Raw genomic sequence first — 17563 nt, 5'->3', positions numbered from 1 at the left:
CGACTGGAAGGGGCATTTGATACGGGGAGGCGGGCCTCTGGTCCCGCAAAGCACAACCGTGAAAGGCAGGAAGCAGCCCTGCGTCTGGCTGTGGGAGGGGACCCCCCACCCACGGACACGCCCCCCTCCCTGTGCTCGTGTAGCCCCCAGAGTTTGCAGCCAATGTGATGGGGGTCCACGAACGTGGTTTAAATAGCCACGCGGAGCCCGTGGCCACGTCGCTGGGTGGTGCACACGCAGCTGACAGTGGATTCTCGTCCTCCCGGGATCCTGGATTTGCAAATTCGCCTCCTCGCTGAAGTTTATTTGTATTTATTTGTAAATGTGTTTACACAATCTGTTTGTAGATTTGTCAAATTTATTGTAACTTGATCCTCCTGGTGTGTTTGCGGTCATTCCCAGATCCCCCCGGGGGTGGCTGGTGGGCACTAGACCGTCCTGCTGGGGTGGAAAGGGGCAACACAATGCCTTCTGGTGTCAGCTCAGGCTGGAAAGAAGGGCCCTTTTTCTTGTTTAAAGATTTTATTTGACAGAGCGCACAAGCAGGTGGAGCCACAGAGGGAGAGGCAGACCCCCCGCTGAGCAGGGAGCCCGACTCGGGATTCGATCCCGGGATCCCGGGATCATGACCTGAGCCGGAGGCAGACGCCTCACCTTCGGAGTCACCCAGGCGGCCCAAGAAGGGCCCTTTCCTGAGGCTTATTTAGTGCGTGTGTTTTGCATGTTTGTGCTTTTTGCGGGTGATTGTGCTTTAAATTGGCCCCCAAGTGTTCCTAGCCTGGACGAGGCCATGAGGTACCTTTTGCAGAAAATGCGCGTGTTGGACGTGCTTTCTTCTGGGGTGCTGTCGCCGGTGACTTTGTCACTCATGCATCAGTACTATGGGCCACGTCAGGTGTCTTCCAACAGGAATTTGTGAGACGCGGGGTAGGGGACCATGCCGTGGCCAGAGGCTCCCCGCCCTTCCCGCAGAGTGCCCTTTCCAGCTCAGCAGTCCAGTGTTTGTGGGGACTTCGCGGACCACACGTGTGTGAAGAATCACCAGTATTTTCCCGGTTGAGTTTTTACTGAACTATAACTGACAAATGGCAAAGTGTCCCCATCAGCAAGCCCTGTCCCCAAACGCGGAGTGCGTGGGTGGCTCTAGAGTGGCCCCCCCTCTGGCCAGTGCCTGCGAGAGGCGTCCTGCCCTGCTGCCGGGGTGACCCGCGGTGACGGTGGTGGCTCAGGGTCCCGCCACGCTTTCCTAGTGCTCGGTGAGGGGGGCCACCAGTGGTCTCCGATCCCGGCTTGCTGAGCACCCTGGTTCTTTCTGGCGCTCCCATTACTTACGAAGAGCTGCTATGGAAACTTGGCAAAGCTTTGTTACCTGTTTCTACACATGTCTCTTGGGTAAACACACGGGAGCCGGATGGCCTGCACTTTGGGGAAGGTATGCGGGCAACTCTGTAGGAAACAGCCAACCCGTGCCCAGAGTCCTGCACGTCTGCCCCCTCCGCGGGCGGCTACAGCTCGACCCACCAGCGGAGGGCATTCGCGGCTTCATAGGAAGGAGCTCTCAAAGCGGCTCTTTTAGACGTGATTCACACCCTTACTACTCACCCATTCACAGTCTACAGTCCAGTGGTTTTTAGTAGACTCAGAGTTGTGCAACCATCACGACAGTCAACCTGAGAATACGTATTTCAACACCAGGAAAGAAATTCTGGCCATCAGCTGACACCCCCCCCCGACCCCCTCCCCAGCCCCCGGTCCCCACGAGCCCCCTTCCCGTCCGTGAAGGAGCCCATTCTGGATGTGTCACACACATGGACTCACACGCCGTGGGACCTTCTGTGTCTGGTTCCCTCTCTGAGCGTCGTGGGCTTGGGGTCCGTCTCTGGGCAGCACGTGTGGGCGCCTCGCTCTTGCTCGCGGCCGAGAGACGTGCCCGTGGGGCGGACGTGTTGGGTATCCATTTACCTGCGGGTGGACCCTGGGTTCCTCCACTTTCTGGTTGAGTCCCGCAGCGGAGGACGAGTGTTGGGCACACACCTAGAAGCGGGGTTGCTGGGTCGGGTGGTAACTCTAGGCTGACCCCCCGGGAGGACTGGCCAGCCTGTTTACCCCTCTGCAGCACCCCCAGCCAAGGTGGGGTGGCCTGGGTCCAGCCGGGGGGGTGGGGGGCTCATACAGGCTGAGAGGCTCTGGCCGTTCACTCAACAGCGGTCTTTGGGAAAAGGAAATGAAAGTATCTCCTAGCAGAGAATTAAACAGTTACTACAGGAAAGCACGTAGGGAGGTCCGTGGACTGGCTGTCTGGGGTAAAGAGACAGCTCCAGGTCAGGACAGGCCCTGGAGAGAGAGGGAGGGTTTCTGGGTTTGCGGAGGGGAGAGGCTGCATCTGGGATGCCCCCCGGGACGAGAAGACCCTTGAGAAGTGACCGTGACAACTCACAGGAAGTTCCCCTAGGGGCTGGGGGCTGGGCAGGGCTTGGTGGGGGAAGGGGAGGGAGAAGCCTGAGGCTCCTATCCTAATGGAAGAGGAGGGTGGGCTGGAAGCCTTGGGACTACGGCCCCCACCGCAGGGCAGGAGGCGCGCTCTCATGTGTCATCAGGCCAGAGTAAGCCATTTTGGTTTTGCCTCCCAGCTCCCTGTGGTCCAGGCGAGAATCCAGGCCACCCAGCTGGGACAGGGGTGGGGCTCCAGCTCGGAGGGGCTGGGGGCAGCTTGTTTGGTTCCCCCAGCCCAGCTCGAAAAGAAGTTTGGAGAATGGCTCAGAGAAGCTGGGAGGCAGATGTGCTGACTTCCCCAAACTCACTCCCTGGACCTCTGCCCTGCCCCCCACCCAATTGCTTTTATAATCCAGGCATGAATAAATAAACACATGAATAAATATTCTGAAACTATTAGCCATTTCCATTTGAAACACAGGGGAAAGCCCACAGGGAGGCAAGGGGGGACTGGCCTGGTCCTGCCTCTTCCTCTGGACAAAGGAGTTACTGAGGCACCCTACCACCCCCATCTAATCTGAAGAGAGGAATGGGGCCCCAGCAGGTCCCCCTGCCAGGGCCTGGGATGCGGCCCTCTCCACCCCAGTCTGGCCCCTCCCTCCTTCGCATCTGCCACGGAGAGGATCCTTTCCAAATTCTCCAACAAATACAAGGTGATCACACATCCGCTATCAACCCTACATCATTAATGAGGGAGCAGCTGGCGGACAAGGCTGGGGTGGGAGAGAGAGGTGGCCGGGCTGGCTCCTACGGGAGGCAGGGGCATCCATCTGATCTGTACATGCTGGGGCACTGAGGGCTGTGGGGACCCCCAGAGGACCCCAAGGCCCCCCCATCACAAAGCATCTAATTTGTACATGCAGGGGCCTCTAGAGTCAGGAGAACACATCCGCGTGGCGTGCCTCCCAGCCTGTGGGTCTTCTGACTGTGGTGGTCAGTGTGGGCTCTCATCAGAGCCGCCCTGTCCCCTTCACCTAGGGGTTCCAGCATCTAGCAAGACTCAGTGGCCGGCCTGAGGCACAGGGGACCTCATCTCAGCCAAACACACTTCTCTCTGTGGCCTCTTGGCCTCCCTGCCAGCATTTTCTACCTAACACTGGCCTGAATTTGAATTTATGCCAAGGAGCTCCAGCGCATTGTGGAAATGAGAGGTGCTATCCTCAGCCATCTCAGAGGGGGGCATCAGGAGACGGTGATCTTTTTTTTTTTAAGATTTTTTTTTATTTCTTTGAGAGAGAGAGAGAACAGGAGCAGGCGGAGGGGCAGACTCCCTGTCAAGCAAGGAGCCCAATGCAGGGCTGATGTGGGCTTGATGTGGGCCTCATCCCAGGACCCCAGGATCATGACCTGAGCTGAAGGCAGAGGCTTCCCCGTCTGAGCCACCCAGGCGCCCCAGGGAGGCTGCTGTGATGAGGCACCTTGGCAAAGGCCCTGGGACAAGGGCGTGAAAGAGGGGGTGGTGTATTTTGGGGAAGAGTCTCCCAAAGGGTCAGCCACACACAGGAGGCCCGTGTAAATTAGGTCAGAACCAGGCAAGCGGCCAGTGGTGTGGGGCCTGCTGGGCTGCAAGGTGGGCCAGGACCCCTGGAAGGACTGGGAGGGGAAGTGGGTTTTAACACCATTCTGACAGTCTAGACACTCTGCCAGCGTCAGTTGCACTCTTCTCCCCCGGGGCTGTGACACTCCCATGTCCCCCTCCCTGCCTGCTGCTATGGGGGGGCACACCCCTGGCACCAGTCCCCTGAGAAGGAAGATGAGCAGCTGGCTCTGGGGGTGCCCAAAACGCAGCTCAAATGGGAGTCCTGGAGGAGCAGGGAGCAAATCCGCGGGAATGTGTCAGAGATTCTCCTAAATCCACCGGGGCATTCCTGATTAGCCATTCTGGGGCTACAGATGCAAGCGAGGTCCGGGGGCCACCGGACGGGAGGCCTCCGTGGAAATCGGCAGCAGCCCCAATGTGCTGGAGCTCGGCGGCACGGGCGCCAGGCCCAGCGTGGCCCTGAAGCTGGCGCCGTCCCGGGACCCCAGCGCCGGACTTGCCGGTCAAAGGAAGCCGGCCTGAGAGGCAGGGCGCCTTGGCTTCCACCCAGGGCAACGAACTTCATCTCCCCCCTCCCCCTAGTCTGGTCCAGCCTAGAAACCCGTTTCTCAGCACGGACGTACGGCGACCAGCGAACGGGCATCAGCACAGGGCCCTCCGGTCCCGGCGCGTCCACTCGGGGGCGAGGACGGCGCCAAGCCCGCCGTGCGCGCTGCGTCCGGGACCGCCCCACAGCGCTGGGGGCCCACCGCGCGGCCTCCCGGCTCCGACTCTCTGACCCCGCCCCAAGGATTACCCTTGTCGCCCCCAGCCCTCCATCAGCGTCCTCGGGAATATGTTTAGAACGTTCCCTCCTGCTGAGAAGCACATGCACCCCTTCCTGGATATCCCAGGACAGCGGGCTTCTGCTCTGAGCGCCCGGGGCTCAGCTCCGCGCTGTGGGCCGGCGGCCGCCCGGTCGCTGTACTCTGCGGACCTCAGTTTCCCCATTCCCTGCAGCCAGGGCAAGGGCTGCGGTAGGACTTCGCTGCTCTGCGGTGAACAAAGGACCGTCGGGGGCGATCCCTGACCACACGTGCTCTCAGTATCGGAGATGAGAATGCAAACGGAGCCCTGGCTAGTCTGGGACGGGTTAAGCGGCCTCCACCTCCCCGCACGCCAACCTACGAGTAAGGTCCAGTCGGAATCAGCCTTTTCAGCCACGTGCCCAAAAGCAAGATGGGGCCTCATAGGTTCCCTGCCCGACCCCAAAATGGCGACGCACCTCCCTGTACCCTCATGCCCGTGGACGGCTCCTGCCCGTTTGCAAGATGGCGGCAGCTTGGTGGAAAACACGCTTCCCGCCGCCTGACTCGCCACGTACCCACTCTCAAGATGGCTTCTCCCGCAAAGCCCCACGCAGGAGATCAGCTCGCTCACTGGCTCGGGCTCCTTGATATGATCCCGCCTTTTCTCCCCTCCCCCGTCTCCACGGGTCGTTTCCGCTTCGAGCCCTGACGGACGGCTGCCTTCCCCAATGGCCGCCTGCCATTCCTCTTGGCCCCACCCCTCGAGCGGCCTCCTAGCCATTGGGAGGCGCTGGCAGTGGCCCGCGGCGCCCGCCCCGCCCCCTCTCCGTGGCGGGAGCCAATGGGCAGAGCGCGCGGGGGACGTGTTCGGGCGTCTCCGCCATTTTGTGAGTCTATAACTCGGAGCCGTTGGGTCGGTTCCTGCTATTCCGGCGCCTCCACTCCGTCCCCTGCGGGTCTCCTCTGTGTGCAATGGACGGGTAAGTATTGTCTCTCCGCGCTCCCCTACGACCTCCTCGCGCTCCATCTTTCCCCTCGCCGCCGCCTGGGTCTCCTCGGGGCCGCGGCCCGCGCGTCGCTCCGCCTCCGTCCGGGTTCGCGGGCGCCTCCGGGGTCCCTCCCTTCCCTGGGCCTGGGGCGTGGGCGCGGGGGAGGCTGCCGGGGGGGCGCCAGGCGAGCAGCGCCTCCCGGGCTTGGAGGGGGTGGGCCGGGCCCGAGTCCTGCTCGTTTCCGGCCTCCGCGAGCCTCGTCCCGAACGCACGCGGCCGTTGCGCGGCCCTTCCCGCTTCCCGTCCGTGTCCCGCGCGCACGCGCCAGGCTTTCGCGCGCCCCGTGTGAGCCTTTCAGCTCCCCGTACCCCCTTCGCGCGCCCGGTGTGGCCCTTCCCGCTCCCCGTCGAGCCCCCGCGCTTGCGTGCGCAGCGCTCCGCGCCCCTGTTGGGCTTTGCGCGTGCGCGGTCTTTCCCGCCGCGCGGACTCTGCCCTCGGCCTCCCCCGCCCGCCGCGGGCCCGGGCGCGGCCCGGAGACGCCGCCCTCCTGCCCGGAAGGGCGCGGGCCCTCCTCCGCCCCCGCCGGCAGCCCGGCCCCTCCCCGGCTACCCACAAAGGATGGCCGCGCGCCCGGCCCGGGGACCGGGGAGGGGCCCGCGCCCCCCTTTGTTCCCGCCTGCGGGGGGCGGTCCGGGTCGGCCGTTCCCTGAGCGCGAGCTGCCCCGGCGGGCGTGCGGAGACCCCGGGGCGACCCCGGCATCGGGGCGGCCGCTCGGCCCGTGCCTGCCGTGTTCGCAGCGGGGTCGTCGTTTGGCGCTGGCTTGTCTTAGGTCCTGAGAGTCAGGGCCGACGTGCCTGTGTCGGTGGACACCTTTGTCTTCAGAAGTTAGGTTTCTGGTCGGGGTGGAAAAAGGTAGAAGCTGCCGAAAACGAAACTCGCTCTGAGCGGGGCTGTTTGCATCCCGCGTGCCCGGGGCAGTTTCCCATTTCCCCGTGGGGGAGGGGTGGGTGCCGACGTTTCGGGAGTTGGAGGGTCCTGCGGGCGGTGCTGGTTATCTTTTCCTGATCTGGAGCTTTGGGCAAGCCCTTCTTCCGCCCCTGGGCTGACCCCCGGGGCGGGGTGGGGCGGCTCGGATGCCTGAAGGGTCACGTGTCCCGGTGCCTCGGGTTGGAAATGATAGGTTTCGTACTGAATCGAATCCAGGCCTTGAGGAAAAGTGCTGCAGCATGAGGAACTCCATCTGCTCGTGGTCCACCTTCCGTGGGGGCCTGGCCGGACCTCCCCAGAGAAGCCCCTCCCGAGCTAGGGAGCTGTGGCTGCGGGGTCTCGGGGGTACTGTGGCCTTGCCCGTGGAAGGCTCACACGTTCTCTGCAGAAAGGCCATCTCGTGTGAAACACTTCCTGTGTGTGAGGCCTTCCCAGGGAGTAGGAAGCCCGAGCCGCTCCGGGTTAGCAGCCGCGAAGCTGCGTGCCGTTCATTCTTTTGGGTTTTCTGGGAAGCTTTTTCTTGGCTCGGAGGTTTTTTTAAAAAATCTGTTGATATCAGTCTGTGAGTTTTTTTTTTTTTTTTTTTTTTTTAAATAGCGGTGAGGTAAAGGTCCTGTTGTAAAGGAGTGGGAATGGGTAAGAAAGGGCAGGTGAGGGGTGCAGACCCCAGGACTACAACAGTGCTTTGGGGCCAGGACACCCCAGGGTTTGGGTCCAGCAAGCTTGGAGGGAAGGAACCAGCAGCTCTCTGAACCAAAGAGGGAAATAGGAAATAGTACAGGAAGCTGGTCTTTGTCCAGGCCTGGGGTGCAGGTGGCTGCCCCAGGGCCTCCTGCCTGGTTTGAGACAGCCTTTCCCTGGCTGGGCCAGGGGCCATCGTGTGTCGACATGGGTGGCTCCGTCCACGGGGCTGCCAGGCCTCAGCACACGGGTGACTAAACCCCCTTTGTGGACTGACGCTCCATGAGTCGGCTAGGCTCTGGTCCGTTTGTAGGTGCCACACCAGTGCCCTTGGACGGTACTGAGCTGACGCGTGCAGGGCTGTGGGAACCCTCTGGTAGCCGTGTTTTCTTCCCGCCTTCCGTCTGGTCCGCCTGACGCGGGGAGAAAGTCCAGTCACACGGAGCCAGGTTTATGAGTAACCTGTGTTAATTTTATCTGATCAGTCCAGCTGAGCTACCTCCCCTTCCTCGGGAACCTTCCATCTTTCCAGTGTTGTGCCCCCCCCCATCCAGACTTCTGACCCCAGCGGCCTGTGAGCCCCCTCTCCCACTGGTCTCCCTTGTTGGAAAATGTTCCTGAGGTGCTTCCATCTTTTATAAAGCAGACCACGATACTTGAATCTCAAAGTCAAGGGTCCCTCCTGGGGGCTTTGAAGGGGGGGTGTCTTTGTTTTGGACAGGTCCGGAGGCGGGGCCTGGGGTCCTGCTGGGAGGGAGGGGAGCCGAAAGACAATGGTGGCTCCTTTTCAAGTTGAGGTTATTAGTTACGTGGACGACGCTCACTTCCTGCCTTCAGCGGTCTAGTTAGCAGAGGGTCTCAAGGAGGGGGGGGATGTTGTGCAGCCAGAGGTCAAGCTTGTGGCCAAGGGGGGACTGCCCAACATCCTGGTGGCAGCGGCTATGGGCTCTCTAGACTCCTGGGACAAGGACGGCCTCTCCTGTCCGGCCTTTCCCGCCTGCTGAGATGGGCAGCGCACCTGGCTAACTGTTGTCCTTTTTCTCTCTCTACAGCATTGTCCCAGATATAGCAGTTGGTACAAAGGTAGGCACTTCTGGCTTGGCTTCCTCGTTATGCCTGCTCAGCCTGAGTTTGCACTGATCGCGTGGGCTGCAGAGCGCCGGCACCACCTCTGACCCCGGTGCCCCCATGTGTCCCATCTGCAGGCCCTTCCCTCTGCCTGGCGGCATCAAATCCATCCAAGGCTGTGTGTCTCGGGCCTTGTGGGCTCACCGGCCCCTCAGCAGCGAATGCCCCTTTGACCTTAGTTTGGGTTCCTCTTTCCTGCCCTGAAATTGAGAGCTGGCAAGAGGCTGCTTTTACCAGCTCACGGTTGAAGCAGGCTGTGCAGTGGGGCTGACAGGGACATCTGTCCACGGAGGTTTTGAGCACCTTTGGTTTGATGTGGGCCGAGTCAAAATCTGGTTATGCTCCCAAGCAGTTTGTGGGGTGGGTGGTGGGACTGGAGGGCACATGGGGTTTCTGGGGCAGTTGGGGGCTACTTCTGATGATGCTAAGGTTTCCATGGAAAGTTTTTGCTGTGAATAATTCCGTAGCCTTTTTGAACTAAAGGGAAAGGAGAGCCCTGCATCCTTTCTGTGCAGGAGTCGAGTTGCTTGTGTGTGAACAGTAAGGAAAGCAAACGGTGGAGCACGAAGTTGGCGGGAGTGCTGTCCCCACAGGAAGTGGGGCCCAGGTGGTTCTGCCCCCAGCTGAGGACCAGGCCTGTGTGCGCCCAGGAATGTGACCTCCAGGGGCATGCTGGGGCTGCTTGCAAGCACTGCTGGTTAGTTGGTGACCAGCTCTGTGTCCTGGCAGTGGCTGGGAGCTGGGGGAGTCCCCCCTCCCCAGCCGTGGTTCCTGAGCTCCCTGCAGGTGGCTCAGGTGATCTGAGCAGGCAGCCAGATGGTTTCTGGTCAGTCGGCCATGGTGCCTGGGCTGGATTTCACTTTTCCCAAGTGGGTTTTTGTCTTCACACGTTGCCTGTCCTGATCTTCCTGCAGATAAAACCTGTTTGTTCAGTGGCAGGCGGTGGAGAGGGACTTTCGTGTGGAGCATTGGTAACAGTCATAGAAAATGTCTGGATTGCGAGTAATTCTCCCCCTTTCTGTGGGAGCTGCTTTTCAGCAGCTGTCCTCGGAATGGTCCCCTCTTGGCCATCCTGTTCCCAGGGGACTTTTGCTTCCAGAATCAAACCTGCACAGACCGAAACACGGGGGGTGCTCTGCTTGGAGGGGGGCATCTCTGTCCTGCGGTGCTGAGGCTCTCTGCCAGCACATCCCCCCAAACCTGTGCCCGGCCTACCAGGAGGGGCAGGACCAGCTGTGCAGGAAGTGAGTGCTGTCAGGGGTCCCCACACGGGCTCTTCGCAGCAGAGCTGCCCAGAGGTCAGCAAGTACACACTTGAGGGGTTTCTTCCTGTTGATAATAAATGGACTCCAGGCTAGATGCTAGTGGGACCTCTGCAAGTGCTGGCTAGGAAGAGCTCCTGGCTCTGGTTGTGGCCTCAGTGTGGCTGTGTCTCCTGGCTTGGCCCAGCTGTGCATAGGATTCTGCCCTGCAACCTGTCTGTGCCCTTGCGGGCAGTCACCCTTGGTGTCCCTGTGCCGCAGGGTGCTGTTGAGCACTCCAGGCCTGGGTCTTGGAGGTGGGGAATGGGAGTGGGAACTGACAAGTGGGCACTTTGTCCTCAGAGACACTGTGGGGTGGGGAGGATGGCCACGAGGGCTGCCACTCGTGGAAGTCCAGCCCCACCCATCCCTTGTCAAAGGCGGGGGCCCAGAAGCCCTTTTTAAGGCTGCATCGCCAGCAGGTGAGGGATCCCTCAGGAGCCTGTGGGGACAGGTAAGGGCCCCTGAGTCCAGAGACAGACGGGGCTTTGCTGCGGCTCAGGCAGGTGGGACCTGGACGCCCCTCCCTGTGGTGTGTGTCCTAAAGGCTTGGGGAGCCTGTGTGTGGGCCTCACTCGGGGCTTTGAAGCACAGCTTGTGACTGGTTGGTGGTTTTTGTTTTGCTTCATTGTGGCCGACTTCGGCTTGGGACCAGGTCTGACTGTTCGTTCCTCTCTCTGAGCTGTGGTGCCGATCTGTGGGCACTTGTCTCCGTATCAGTGGCAGCCTAGGGCCCGTGGACTCCAGAGTTGTGGGCTGGGGGACCTCTGCAGGTGCTGGCCCATCCTGGGGTCAGGGTTTGGGGACAAGCCCACTGTAGTTACCTTAGACTTGTGGGGCAGCTGTTGCTGATCCCGATCCCGAAAGGCAGTTTGTAAATGCCTCGGGATTCCCTCAGCTGGTCTCATCGGCTGCTGGGTGTGGAGGTCCTGAGGGGTTCTGGGGCACCCCAGCACCTGCCGGTGGTTGGGGGGGAGGCCCCTGGCCGTTATTAGATGGCTGTGTGTCTGAGTGGCCGCTAAGGAAGCAGCTTGGAGGAGGGGCAGATCGGGTGCCCTTGAGATGGCTGCTGGAGGCCCAGGTGGGCTGGTCTTTCCTGTTCCTGCCACGAGAGGGCAGGGGCCTTGAAACTTCCTGGCTCCTAGTTTTGCAGCCAGAGATTCCCTTTAAGGAGTTAACTCCTGGTTCCTGGTGATGGAGCCCCAGGCCACAGAGGGCAGAAATGTGCGGTGGGAGCCAGATCCTTGTGGCTTGCAGGGTTCCTGGTTGAGGAGTGCTTGTGTCCTGAGTGGTCCCTCACCTTGTAGAGCGGTTCTGTCCTCAGGCCTCACCTAGTGGGAGGGATGGCTACCTGCTTCCTAGGCTCTGGGTCCATTCGATGCGGTTCTGGGGAGTGGGCCCAGTCGCACGGAGACCAAGGAGTGAACAGTTTGTTTGTGGAGAGACGGCAGCAAATGACAAGTCACAGGGAGCCGTGCAAAAATGGGCACTGGGGAGCTTCCTGGGTCCCTTTACGGGCTCACCCAGGTGCCCCTGCCCCTCACTGGACAGCACCGCCCGCCGTGTGGAGAGCTAGTATTTCTGTCTGTCTGAAAGCCACGAGGGCAAGGCTCAGGTTCCCTCCGACGCCTGGAAAATAGGGCAGGCTCCTGTGGCTGAGCGAGTGGCTGCAGCGTGACAAGGGGGCTTTGTTCCCTGGGCCTGCCAACGGCCCTGTGGTCGTGGAAGACGGTCCCCCAGTCTTGACGTGGGCAGGGCTACAGCTGAGCTCCAGGACAGAGTGGGGCTGGGCTCAGCCCCATGGGACTGTTGGCATGAGGCCCTGCCCACACATGGGAAGGGTCGTGCAGAACATGGAATGGGAGTGAAATACGGGCAAAGACCCTCTAGGTGGCAGGTCCCCCAACCCCTCTCTTAGAAAAGGAGCAGTTTCTTAGGATTAGGACCATGAGGCCATGGTGAGGGAGGAATGATCACAGTTTTGGGTGTGGTCTTTTCTCAAGGCCAAGCTGCAGCGGAGAGGTGGGCACGGGGTCTTGGGGAGGGCGTCAGGTGTCCTGCTCTGCTCCACACACCCCCTCTCTCTTCCAGCGGGGATCCGACGAGCTTTTCTCTGCCTGTGTCACTAACGGACCCTTTATCATGAGCAGCAGCTCGGCCTCTGCAGGTAAGCCGTGAGTACAACCCCTGTTCCTGCCTGAGGGCTCCTCCCACACAGTCATGCGTGCTCTGGTGCTCTGCTGTGTGGGATGAATCGAGCCTGGCCATTGTGACCCGGAGCCCGTTTCATTCTCACCTGACTTCCCTGTGGAGGGACAGATGGACCGGCAGGCGGGTGGGTGCCAGGCGTGGGGACTGCCCTTTCCTCGCAGTGGCCTCCCACAGTCAGGAAGGAAGCTGGTTCTGGGGAGAGGGGCGGCTTGCTTGACGGTAGCCTGGACGGTGCTCTACGCGCTACAAACCACTCCTCTTTTCAGCAAATGGGAACGACAGCAAGAAGTTTAAGGGCGACAACAGAAGCGCAGGCGTGCCCTCCAGAGTGATCCACATCCGGAAGCTCCCCGGCGACGTCACCGAGGGCGAGGTCATTTCCCTGGGGCTGCCCTTCGGGAAGGTCACCAACCTCCTGATGCTGAAAGGGAAAAATCAGGTACCTGCCTCGGGTGCGAGCCCCTTTCCCAGGAAGGCCCAGGGGTCCGGTCCCAGCTCATGCCTCTGCCCTGCCAGGCCTTCATCGAGATGAACACAGAGGAGGCTGCCAACACCATGGTGAACTATTACACCTCTGTGACGCCCGTGCTGCGAGGCCAGCCCATCTACATCCAGTTCTCCAACCACAAGGAGCTCAAGACGGACAGCTCGCCCAACCAGGCAGTGCGTCATGGGGGCCGGGGTAGGGCTGGAGTCGGGCGATGACGTGGCCTGTGGCGTGGGACTCCTGGCCATAACTGCCTCTCTGCCCCGCAGCGGGCCCAGGCAGCACTGCAGGCGGTGAACTCGGTGCAGTCGGGGAACTTGGCCCTGGCAGCCTCGGCCGCTGCAGTGGATGCCCCAGTGCTCCGGATCATCGTGGAGAACCTGTTCTACCCAGTGACTTTGGACGTGCTCCACCAGGTGAGGCGACGGGGGTGCAGCTGCCTCGGGTCCTCGTCCGGACCACGGGGTCCCTGGGCCGACGCTGACCACCCCATCTCTCACAGATCTTCTCCAAGTTCGGCACAGTTCTGAAGATCATCACTTTCACCAAGAATAACCAGTTCCAGGCGCTGCTGCAGTACGCCGACCCCGTGAGCGCCCAGCACGCCAAGCTGGTGAGTGGGCCCCCGGGACGCCTGGCCTGGCCGGCGCACAGCCCCCAGTCGCTCACGGCCCTCCCCCTGCCTTCTCCCCACAGTCTCTGGACGGACAGAACATCTACAATGCCTGCTGTACGCTCCGCATAGACTTCTCCAAGCTCACCAGCCTCAACGTCAAGTACAACAATGACAAGAGTCGTGACTACACGCGCCCTGACCTGCCCTCTGGCGACAGCCAGCCCTCGCTGGACCAGACCATGGCTGCTGCCTTCGGTAAGACGCCCGGCGTGGTGCCCAACCACCGTGTGCCGTGGGAGGCGAGGATGTGTAGCTCAGTCTCAGTGCCCCAGGCGCCCCGTGACGCTGACTCTGTGCCCAGGGAGGTTGGTGCGAGCTGCTGCTTACGTGGCCTGCACAGCGCAGGGCCCGGACCGCCCACTGGGTGTGGGGCCGCGGACACACAGCCCTTGCTCGCGGCGGAGGTGGTGGGTGCGATGATTAGTGTCTCATTTGTTTCTAGGTGCACCTGGTATAATGTCAGCCTCTCCGTATGCAGGAGCTGGTTTCCCTCCCACCTTTGCAATTCCTCAAGCTGCAGGTACTCAAACACTTGACCTCTGTCCCCACCATCGATTGTGCATGCCCACACACCTTTCCAGTAGCTCTGCTTCCACGGGCAGCTGACGTGGGCGCAGTTTCAGGGGGAGCCCGCCTTCCTGGGTGCGGGTCTCTGGGTTCCCCGAGGAGCCTGGACAGGGCCATCGTAGGACAGGGCTGTGCAGAGGATCCGCTAACCCCACAGTCTTGGTCTGGTTCCCTTAAAGCACCTCCCGGGCGAGGACGAGCGCGCACGGTGGTTGGAGGGATGTGTCCCTAGTAGATGAATTTAAGTGGCCTGGTAAGCAGCGCGGCATGAGCCAGGTGGGCACACCTGAGCGACCCTCCCAGGGGCCGGCCTGCCCTTGTGACAGGCGTGGGCCTGCTGCGTCCCGCCCGGTTGTCGTCTGCATGGTGACGGGCGCCTGCATGCACGCACGGCCGAGGCCCGCCTGGGGCTCGATTCTGCATCCACTGAGCGGAGCTTTTGTACTGTTTGGCGCATGTAGACAGGTCCAAACACGGTGTGACCTGTGCTGTGAGGAGAGGAAGGAGGAGCCCGCGAGGCGGCACGGTGGGCACCGGGCCGAGAGCGGCCACGGGCACCTCCTGCGTGTTTCCTTTGCATGAGGACAGGCAGGACCTGTGCTTGCCTTTGGCGGAGGGCAGTGGACACTCCTCCTCATCTCCTGACCATCTTTCCCTCCCCAGGTCTCTCTGTTCCTAACGTGCATGGGGCCCTGGCGCCTCTGGCCATTCCGTCAGCGGCGGCGGCGGCGGCAGCAGCCGGGCGGATCGCCATCCCAGGCCTGGCAGGGGCAGGGAATTCCGTCCTGCTGGTCAGCAACCTCAACCCCGAGGTACGTGCCTCTTCCTTCCAGCCTGTTGGTCCCGGAAGCACGAGCGGGGGAGTCACACTCTGGGGTCTTAGTGCAAACGGCAGCAGGCTGAGCTCCTGTCAGCCCTGGGGTTCCTCGGGGGTCTCACCCCTGGTCGCGGTGCAGCCCCTCTGCGCTGGTCCGCTCACTGCCTCCTTCCTCGGCGCTCAGAGTTCTCTTATTCTCCTTTACGCCTTGGTTTATGTTTCCAGTTCCGTAATATTCAGAGTTGAAATGTTTTTTGATACGTGAAAGCAGTCCTTATAATCTCTAGCCACACAAGGCGCGGTCTGCAGAGGCCCCCCGGACGCCTCTGTCGGAGGGGTGCCGCCCCACAGCCATGGTCCCAGGGATGGCGAGCCTGTGCCCGTCCCTGTGGCTGCGTTTGGCTCAGAGAGAGCTTGGGTGAGCTGACAAGGGCCCGTGGTCTTTAACTCTTGAAAGATGGGACCGGCTTTAACGAGCGTTTCAGACTGTTCTGTCATCTGTCTGCCCCTCCTGTGACTTCCTGGCCTGAGGTGGCCGGCCAGCGGCTCGTCTGGGCCTGACACTAGCGAAGCCCTCCACTAACAGACTCGCTCCGCCTTGTGCTTGTGTGAGCCTGGTGCAGAGGCCCGCCTGCTGCGGCGAGCGGGAGGCGGCCCTGAGCAGCGGGGTGGCCGCGCGGTCTCCTGCCCGCTGCGGGGAAGGGCGCTCTCCTGCCTGTGTTCCGTGAGGTGAACCTGTGACTTGTAATGTGTGTAGATCTTGACTGATGGAGCGCTCGTATTTCTTATGTATTTACTGACCTGTGTTTTTTTGCTACTTTTTTTCTTTTCTCCCCTTCCCCTTTCCCAATTTTTTTTCTTGCCCTGATCCGGAATTTCTTTGCCAACTGACTGCACGGTACTTCTGCTTCCTGTTGTTGCTTGAAACAAAACAAAACCATAAATAAATAAAAAAAAAAAACAAAATTCCCCCTCAAACCCTGCTCTCCGGAAACCAACCTGCCCTTGAATATTAACATCCTGACAACTCATCATCCATCAACCTGCACGCCTGCGGGGCTGCCTCCTCGTGGTGGACGATTGGCAACTCGCCCCCTGACCTCTCCCTTTCCCTGTCCCTCGCTGCCTTGCTCTGCTGTCCTCTAAAGAGAGTCACACCCCAAAGCCTCTTTATTCTTTTCGGTATGTTATCATTCACACTTTTATTACCTTGTTTTCATTTAATTGAGGTTATTTTTGACGCCCTAAGATGTACTATGAGTTTGCAGTTGGGCATTCTGCCTCGTTACGTGGCTTGCCTTCGGTTTGCGTATTTATTCTGATTCCGTAGACGCATGGTTTATTGCCCTGCATGCTTTTCGAAGAGTTAAAACGTGTTGGTAGCATGCTAAAGTGATGGCTCTTGGCAATTGACCTTTCCTGGATTTTATGACTTCTCTGCTGAAGGTAGTCTCCCGGTAACCTTCCCTGCGACTAGAGGCAGGTGCCCAAAGGCAGAATAAGCAAACCTTCGGGAAGAGCCAGCCCTGTGCGGGGTGTGCGGGGCGTGGGGGCTGGCGGGGGAGGCGGCCGCGGGGCCCAGGCGGCTCAGTGCGCGTCCCTGCGTCTTGAAGGCGTGTACGGCGACGTGCAGCGGGTGAAGATCCTGTTCAACAAGAAGGAGAACGCCCTGGTGCAGATGGCCGACGGGAGCCAGGCGCAGCTGGGTGAGGCGGCGGGGCCTGCGGCGCGGGTGGGGGGTGGGGGCCGGGGCCGGGGCACCTCGGGTCACACGGTCCTGCCTCCCCAGCCATGAGCCACCTCAACGGGCACAAGCTGCATGGGAAGCCGGTGCGCATCACGCTGTCCAAGCACCAGAACGTGCAGCTGCCCCGCGAGGGCCAGGAGGACCAGGGCCTCACCAAGGACTATGGCAACTCCCCCCTGCACCGCTTTAAGAAGCCCGGCTCCAAGAACTTCCAGAACATCTTCCCGCCCTCGGCCACCCTGCACCTCTCCAACATCCCGTATGTGCTTGGGGGGGGGGAAGCTTCCCGGACCCTCGAGGCTTGTGTTAGCAGAGAGGGTCCTGTCAGGGGTCTCTTTGCACGCTGTACTTCAGCCAATGAGGGAGGAGCTGGTGTGTGCAGGGCTGCGGCGTGCCTGTTAATGTGTCCTTCCTGGGCCCCTTGCAGGCTCTTGGCGCAGCCAGGCCCTCCCTGAGAAGCCCTAGCGTTCAACCCCCTTCTCCCTGCAGGCCCTCTGTGTCCGAGGATGACCTGAAGATCCTTTTCTCCAGCAATGGCGGGATCGTCAAGGGGTTCAAGTTCTTCCAGTGAGTGCTGCCCTGCCCTGCCCCCTGGCCTGCCCCCAGGCTGCTTCCTGGGCCTGCCCTCACTCCCCTGTCCCTGTCCCCAGGAAGGACCGCAAGATGGCGCTGATCCAGATGGGCTCCGTGGAGGAGGCCATCCAGGCGCTCATCGACCTGCACAACCACGACCTGGGCGAGAACCACCACCTGCGGGTCTCCTTCTCCAAGTCCACCATCTAGGGCCGCTGCGGACCAGCCTGCCTGCGCCCGGCCACAACTTCCATCATTCCAGAGAAAAGCCACTTTAAAAAGCAGCTGAAGTGACCTTAAAAGACCAGAGATTTTATTTTTTTAAAAGAGAAATCAGTTTACCTGTTTTTAAAAAAATTAAATCCGATTCTCACCTTGCTCACCCTGGGGAGATGGGGTGCCGGCCTCAGGCTCTTGGTGACAAGTGGACAGTGCGCCCCGCCCCCTCCCAGCCCCCCGAGCCCGTGCCTTCTGCAGCCTCTGTGGGGTGGGCGCTCCCAAACCTCGAACGGCTTTCTTGTGCCTTAAAACCCGCTGCTCTGGCAGGGCCCTCTCGTGGCAGCAGATGGGGGGGGGG

General features: G+C 60.9%; 1 protein-coding gene across 3 annotated transcripts; it reads left to right on the top strand.

The window, feature by feature from the left end:
• Positions 1–5665: 5665 nt before the first annotated feature.
• PTBP1 (polypyrimidine tract binding protein 1) lies at positions 5666–17363 on the top strand. 3 transcript variants are annotated; one of them, XM_040629796.1, is made up of 15 exons: positions 5667–5801; positions 8532–8562; positions 12000–12075; positions 12386–12558; positions 12636–12782; positions 12876–13022; positions 13109–13219; positions 13303–13477; positions 13725–13802; positions 14513–14661; positions 15815–15848; positions 16280–16372; positions 16456–16672; positions 16903–16980; positions 17064–17363. In XM_040629796.1, exons 1-15 carry the CDS (start codon positions 5794–5796, stop codon positions 17194–17196), a joined length of 1650 nt encoding a protein of 549 aa, XP_040485730.1. In that variant the 5' UTR covers positions 5667–5793; the 3' UTR covers positions 17197–17363. The 3 variants fall into 3 exon arrangements, with proteins under 3 accessions (XP_040485731.1, XP_040485730.1, XP_040485732.1); XM_040629798.1 differs by lacking the exon at positions 5667–5801 and adding an exon at positions 6617–6723; XM_040629797.1 differs by lacking the exon at positions 13725–13802 and having other exon boundaries at positions 5666–5801.
• The last annotated feature ends 200 nt before the right edge of the window (positions 17364–17563 follow it).

This window comes from Ursus maritimus, unplaced genomic scaffold (genome assembly GCF_017311325.1).
Source record: "Ursus maritimus isolate PB19 unplaced genomic scaffold, ASM1731132v1 scaffold_14, whole genome shotgun sequence".
NCBI classification, from domain to species: domain Eukaryota; kingdom Metazoa; phylum Chordata; class Mammalia; order Carnivora; family Ursidae; genus Ursus; species Ursus maritimus.
This window is presented reverse-complemented; position numbering and strand designations above follow the sequence as displayed.